The 7,500-nt window shown below is 37.0% G+C and overlaps 1 protein-coding gene across 1 annotated transcript in view; it reads right to left on the reverse strand.

Moving 5' to 3' along the window:
• Positions 1-6,211: 6,211 nt before the first annotated feature.
• Positions 6,212-7,500, reverse strand: part of LOC137646959 (uncharacterized) — an 8,978-nt gene continuing 7,689 nt past the window's right edge. Inside the window, exon 3 of the mRNA XM_068380028.1 lies at positions 6,212-7,102. Coding sequence (XP_068236129.1) covers positions 6,646-7,102 — 457 coding nt within the window. The 3' untranslated portion in view covers positions 6,212-6,645. The remainder of the gene's footprint in view (positions 7,103-7,500) is intronic.

The raw sequence follows: 7,500 nt of genomic DNA on the forward strand, positions 1-7,500 counted from the left end.
CTTACTATTCGGTGACAGTTCTTTTCCGAGAGGGTATTTTTTACAACCATTGTGTATTTTGCCCAACTCCCTCTTTATCCTTTCTTCTGTGAGGCTCTTGCGTGGGCTTGAGCATCTTTCCCATTCGTGTAATTTCTTGCATGGTCAACACCATACCTTGAGCTATTGAGTATGGTCTGGTCGCTGTCCCCATAGGGAAATAGCAAAATGACTGCTGCTGAGATCTGTTGGTTTGTGGAATTGGCATAACGACAAGGCTATGAGGGAGACGCATTGTGAAGGTTTATGCGGGAACTCAGGAATGTTGCCAATGTCCGGAGAAGAGTCGAGCATGGGAGAACACAGAGAGCGAGAGAGTATGGATTAAAAATGTAGGAAAGAGTGAGAGCGCATGAATTAAAGATGCGGGAGCTGGGCATTAAATTAGCACGGCTCAATAACTCGCCACCTCAACCAAATGGTGCCAAAGTCCAGCAGGACAACTGCAGGAAGGTCCAGTACCTTAAAGGAGTCACCAAGGAACCCTCTACAGTGGAGTTGAAGGTAACCACGCCACAGCTCAGCAAGAGTTGGAGACAAGGGGTGGGCGCAATATCAGACATGAGGGCATCAACATGCCCTTGGATCAAGAGCCCATGAAGAGTGTACAGCAAGTGCCCCTCACTTGCATGAAAGCTGCCAAACTGGAGTCCCAAACTGTGAGGACACCATCTACTTCAGAAGTCAAATAGCCATCTGACATTAACCTTGGGGAATACCTTGGTTAAGGGAGGAGGCCCAAGAGTCTTCCTCCTCCAGCAATGAGTCTAAGCCTCATACCCCAGAAGTCAATTCAGATGAATTTGTGCCACGTAACACTACTGGTGATAGGGCTACCTCAAATACCAGGCCAGAGATTTCAGAGGTGGCAAAAGAGGAAGCACTCATCAGCCCAGTGACCCCAAGGGGCCAGACAGAGCTCATCAGATTCCAGCTGATGGATGAGACGTTGTAAAACTATAGGGAACCCGGCTACTCGAATGAGGTGGAAATAAATAGCTTGTCTAAGAAGGACTTCCAACTGAGGGATGGGGTGCCCCTCAGAATGACCCGAGGCTCTCACGATACCATTAGGGCCCTGCGGTGGCAAGTATTGGCCCCGTAACCAATGGTTGTCACTGCTATGCATGGCCAATGAGGGACTTGGAGGACAGTTCAGGGTAAAGAGTACTACCCAGCTGATCCAGTGTTAGTTCTGGCCAGGCTTTCAAACAATTGTTAAGGTGAATTTAGCGTCCTGCCATCCTTGCTAAGTCACCGGTAATTCAAAGCAAATAGTTCCAAGGTCATCACTCCAACTTATTCCATCCATAAGTGTCTAAGAAGTGACACAATTCTTTTATTGGTTTGGCTTCTCAGCCACATTTCAGAGTGACGAGGGTTTCCACTCCATGGCAGAGGAGTCATGACCACTGATCATACTCGTAACCCATTTTTGGCTTCACCAGTATCAAGGATTGCCGTTAGATTCTAGAAGTGCACCTAGCTGCTTCCAGAAGTTAAATAACAAGGTGCTATCAGGAAGCCCCAACTCTATGGTCCACTTAGACAGTATCATAAATTTCTTTCAGACATGGGAAAATCTCCAAACTCAGATAATGAGCTCTTAGGGATGGGCTTATCTCTCGAGTATCTTGGATCCAATCATGCTGACCATGAGTTCCCACTGACAGTTCTAAGAGCCCATAACCCTTACCTACTTGACTAAGCTCCGTAATAAGAATAAAGGGCTCATGAGGTGGGGCATAGACCTCCAGAACTACAACTGGAGGGTTGAGCGCATAAAGAGCTCCGATAAGAGAGTAGCAGATGTGCTCTCCCAGCATTAATGCTCTGTGCACAGTGCCATGTCCATTACACGTTGCCATAGTCAGTAGGTTGATCTAAGTTGTATGAAAAAATATTAATTTGGCCTTAGTGTCTCTCCAGGTTGATAAACTTGAAGAGCCATCTTGGCATCATGAGTTTACACTTAAATTATTGTTCATGGATCTATTTCGTCATTTGCATGTTATGATTTGTCCATTGGCCTCCATTTTCATGCCTATCACTCCAAAAGATCACATAACTTTAATTATTATTGCATTTTCCAATTTTTTGTTCTTGCTTCACAACCAGCATGCTTACTTCTGTGTGGCACTTAAAGTAAAATTATGACCCTAGTCACAGCTTAGAAATTAATTCCTCATTGTGGGAAGACTCACTGAGGGAGGAGTCATTAAGACTAGTGGCTTCAGACCTTGCTTGCCGAGTTCTTGTACTGTTTTAGGACAAAATTTCTGCTAAAATAGGGGGTTGTTATTCGTGACGGCCATTGCGCCATTTTTTCAAACAAAAGACCCCATAGCAAGGACCGATCGAAATGCCACAAGTGCTGGGACCCTACTCAAAACCTCACCACTTGTCCACTCATCCTATACTCGTCTACTCCCTTGAGGTCTCATTTCAGACATCTTCAAAAAAGCATGTGGCTGCTCAACGTCGCCACAAAGGGAACCCAGGAGAAGTCGGGAGGAGGCCTATTGATGGGGGCTGTCGAGAGATGAGCCAATGACCAATGGGACAGCAGTCAGGCCAATGACCCCCACCCCCCCTCCAATTTGGGGCTTAATGGAGTTATCTCAACGTATGAGCAGCTGGGCATCCTTTTTCGCTTTCCATCCTCCACGGAAGCAGGACCTGTGACAGGTTCTCCACATGGAAGGAGACAGAGTCCTTTTTATCAAGGTAAGATATCTGTTTGAGTACCTCATCCTCATCATCCTTATCCAGCCTTTCATCTCCCTTCTTTATCACATCCCATCCTTTCCTTTTATCCTTAACGAAAGATCCTACCCACTGAACCTTTATTATCCCATCCTTATATCCCAACCACGTGTGCCGTTTGCAGAAGTAAAGTGATTGGTTAATAATTTAATTAATTTCCCTCTCCAGGGAATGAGATTGGTTGCAGTGCTGAAGTCGTCCACGGTCAGTCCAACTCCATGTGAAGCACCTTGTGACTCAATTAAAATATATTTAACTGTTGTGCTCCTCTTTTTATATTTTTAGTTAAATGAATTGTAAATATATATTTTTTGCTGGTAATTATGGTCTTATTGACGACGGACGACTTTTATATTGCATTTTTGTTCATGCCCTGAGTTCTAAAGGCCGGACTCACAAGGCCAGGCTTAACATATATATATATATATATATATATATATATATATATATATATATATATATATATATATATATATGTATATATATATATATATATATATATATATATATATATATATATATATGAGAGAAAACTATTGACATATTTGAAGGATTATGTATATTATGTAGGTATATATATATATATATATATATATATATATATATATATATATATATATATATGAGAGAAAACTATTGACATATTTGAAGGATTATGTATATTATGTAGGTAGATGTATTTATATATATATATATATATATATATATATATATATATATATATATATATATATATATATATATATGTATATATATACATATATATATATATGTATGTATATATATATACATGAATAAATATACATATATATATATATATATATATATATATATATATATATATATATGTGTGTGTGTGTGTGTGTGTGTGTGTGTGTGTGTGTGTGAATAGTAGTCAGTCGCTTTTACCACTAAAATTATTTATCATTGAAATACATGATAATTTTGCTTGAAAATGTCTATTTTGGTTTTATAGTCTACATAAGGGTTTGGCAAAACGAAAAGGTTATTATTTGGGTTGTATGTCCCATTGATAATATACGTAACAAAATAATTCTTGGTATCTGAATAGAGGCCATTAAGTGACAACCTTTCCCAGTAGGGGTTTTAATCCATAGGCACTGTTCAATCCTTTTCGAAGACAAGGAGGTTTAGCGGCTCTGGTCAAGGCTGGGGTCGTTCCAAGTGCATGCCATGAGGTCAGCTTAACGCTTAAGATACGAAGTATAGCAGTGCTGTTGTTAATAGCTACAAAATTAGGAGGGTAAATAGCAAAAAAACTTATCGGAAACCAGTTATATTTGTATTATATAACGTATGCTGGCGCTATACAGTATACCATACAATGGGAGTGGGAATACTTAATCTGGCACCACTGGTCCCCGGCCAAGCCCTACCCACCTTGCCATCAAGGAAAGAATGGAGAAAAGTTTTCCGATCAGCGAAGTTAATTGAAGTCCGATATGTTCATAAAAAGGCATAGGGGCACACGTTACAGTACAGCTACAGTATAAGGGGAGTGCTTCGTTCTTTTCATAATTATTGTTGTTGTTGTTGTTGTTATTATTAATATTGTTATTATGGCTTTGGTTAAGGCCACGAATGTTTCTTAGGTTCCATTTTGGAATTTTTGTAGGGCTTTCACCTTTGATTGAGCCATTGTGCATGCTGGTGCTATAGACACCAAGGCACCAGCCACCCATTGAGATACTACCACTAAAGAGTTATGGGTTCTTTGACTGGCTAGACAACACTGCATTGGATCCTTCTCTCTCTAGTTACGACTCATCTTCCTTTTACCTACACGTATATCGAATGGGCCGGCGTATTCTTTACATATTCTCCTCTTTCCTCACACACCTGAAAACTCTGAGACTACCAGATGATTCTTCTTCGCTCAAGGGGTTAACTATTGCAATATAATTGTTCAGTGGCTACTTTCCTCTTTGTAAGGGTAGAAAAGACGCTTCAGCTATGGTAAGCAGCTCTTCTAGGAGAAGGACACTCCAAATCAAACAATTGTTCTCTACTATTGGGTAGTGCCATAGCCTCTGTATCATGGTCTTCCACTGTCGTGGGGTGGAGTTCCCTGGCTTGAGGGTACACTCGGGCATACTATTCTATCTTGTTCTCTTCCTCTTGTTTTTGAAAGTTTGGATAGTGTATACATGAAAAATTTATTCTAATGTTGCTAATATTCTGAAAATAATTTATTTACTTGTTAATTGATTCTCTTGTAGTTTATTTCTTTCCTTATTTCCCTTCCTCACTGGACTTTTTTCTCTGTTGGAGATCTTGGGCTTATAGCATCCTGCTTTTCCAACTAGGATAGTAGCTTAGCAAGTAATAATAATAATAATAATAATAATAATAATAATAATAATAATAATGTAAATTCCATTGTCCAGGCACTTAACCTTAATGTCTCCTTTACTACTCTTTAGAACCTATGGATTTGGAATTGATTAAGTATGGAGTTGTTGTTAATTTAGGAGATCAATGTTTTAAGGAAATTTTATGCTAGTTTAAACTAATGTTATAGGAATTATCATAGCAGTGTAAACCTTTTTCATTATTGAGTTTAACTCGTTTTTTTTGAGATTTTAGTGTATATTTGCGTAGATAAAGAATAGTATTAAAGTATAAAATAATAGAACCAGGGCATTAATATAAACTAGTACTACTACGTTTATTTGTCATTGAAGTCAGGACATTTCCTTATAATTGTATAAATCTTCTAAATATTTGTATTTCATATATTATCATATCTAACCCCCTCAAAAAATCAATATTTATAATGATTGTACTTAACAGGTCATTGTAAATATATCTGGTTAATTACTACTATAATAATAATAATCATATTATTATTAGATTAATTAATGTAATGCAAAGCCGCTGTGATTGAACGTTAACCATATGGCAACAAACAATCTGTCTTGTACTCGAGAAACGAATAACAAATTTAATAACAAAACAACTTTCAATGTATGATTGCTTTCCGGTTAAGAACCATTCCTATTACTAATGATACAGCTGCTGCTGCTACTACTTCTGCTGCTATTACTAACATCCTGAATCCTAACCGAAATGATTTTTCGTAATGAAAGAATGACTCATTCTTGTGTGAATTGCTCGGGGATTACTCTACATGCTACTATACACACACGCATATATATATATATATATATATATATATATATATATATATGTATGTATATATATATATATATATATATATATATATATATATATATTTATATATATAGATATATAGATATATACATATATATATATATATATATATATATATATATATATATATATATATATATATATATATATATATATATACATATATATATATATATATATATATATATATATATATATATATATATACAAAAACATGGAAAATTTAAATATAGAGGGAATTCTTTCCCTAATTTTGTCTTTGATTTAATTAAAAGTCCTCTTCAAGAAGTAAAAGACGAAACTAAGCATCAATTATAAGTCTTTCATGATGATATTAATGATAGCTTATGTAAGTTTTGAATTACATAATATTTACTTTTATATACATGCATGGTGCATTTCTAATCTGTATATGCTAAGGAAATCTAGGAAAAAAACAATAATATAATAAGAAGTTTATCAAAATTGAAAGTAGAAAATTGTGTAATATCTATGATTTTAGCTACAACAGCGAGGCGAAGAAATGATGCATCAAATATGAAGTCGGGATGAGTCAGAATATCTCTAGATATTGATTGTAAAATAAAATATAACAGCTAAGGGCCGATCTACGATGCTACATGCTCAACTAACCATCAAACAAGACTAAAACACTCCATGCTCCAACATATACTCAAACGTAGCTAAAAATCGAGACTTCAAAAGAGGGTTTTTCTTGATCAACTCCAAAGTTTTTTCTTTGATTTCCTCCACCATTTTCGGAATATCTTCCTCTTTAATTTCGTGGAAATCTGGAATCTCCTCTTTGGGTGCCATGATGATAAAGCCGATCATGACGGCAAAAATGAGCCCGTACTCGTGTTTCCTTCGGAACTCCCGAACGATGTCGTCGAAGGTAAAGGGTAATCTCTTCCCAGCGGAGGACATCATGGAGTTCAGCTTCTGGCTGTAAGCCTTCAGGAACAATTGCTCGTTCGTTTTTCGGACTTCACCCGTCAAGCTTGTCATCATGAAATAGTTCAGGTCGGTTGCGAGTGATGCCACCCTGGACATCTGTAGGTCAATCAGCATGACTTCGACTGGGTTCCCATCTTCGTCGTACCTGTCAAGAAAAAAGAATGGAAATGATAAACGGTATTTATCAGTGAAGAAGAACTGAAACCTTCAATGACGTTATTGCATAAAAAAGAAACGCGTATTCAAGATGCTTCTCCTATGAGTTTTATACTAAGATTTGTAACAAGAGCAAGTATGTTATAATAACCCTCAAGAAAATTGTGACATTGAAAGAAGCGCGGGTGAATATGCTTATGAAAAGTTGACCAGCCATGAGGTAATGAATATAACCCACAAATCACTTTTTATTCATCTGAGTCCAGTGAAAAAAGACAAATTATATCACTAATATGACATTGATGGTATTCAAATTTTCCAATGTTTAGATACGTAAGTGTTACGTTAGTTAGGTGCAAATCTTTTTAATTGTTATCATTCTGGTCG

This window comes from Palaemon carinicauda, chromosome 9 (assembly GCF_036898095.1).
Source record: "Palaemon carinicauda isolate YSFRI2023 chromosome 9, ASM3689809v2, whole genome shotgun sequence".
Classification (NCBI taxonomy): Eukaryota; Metazoa; Arthropoda; class Malacostraca; order Decapoda; family Palaemonidae; genus Palaemon; species Palaemon carinicauda.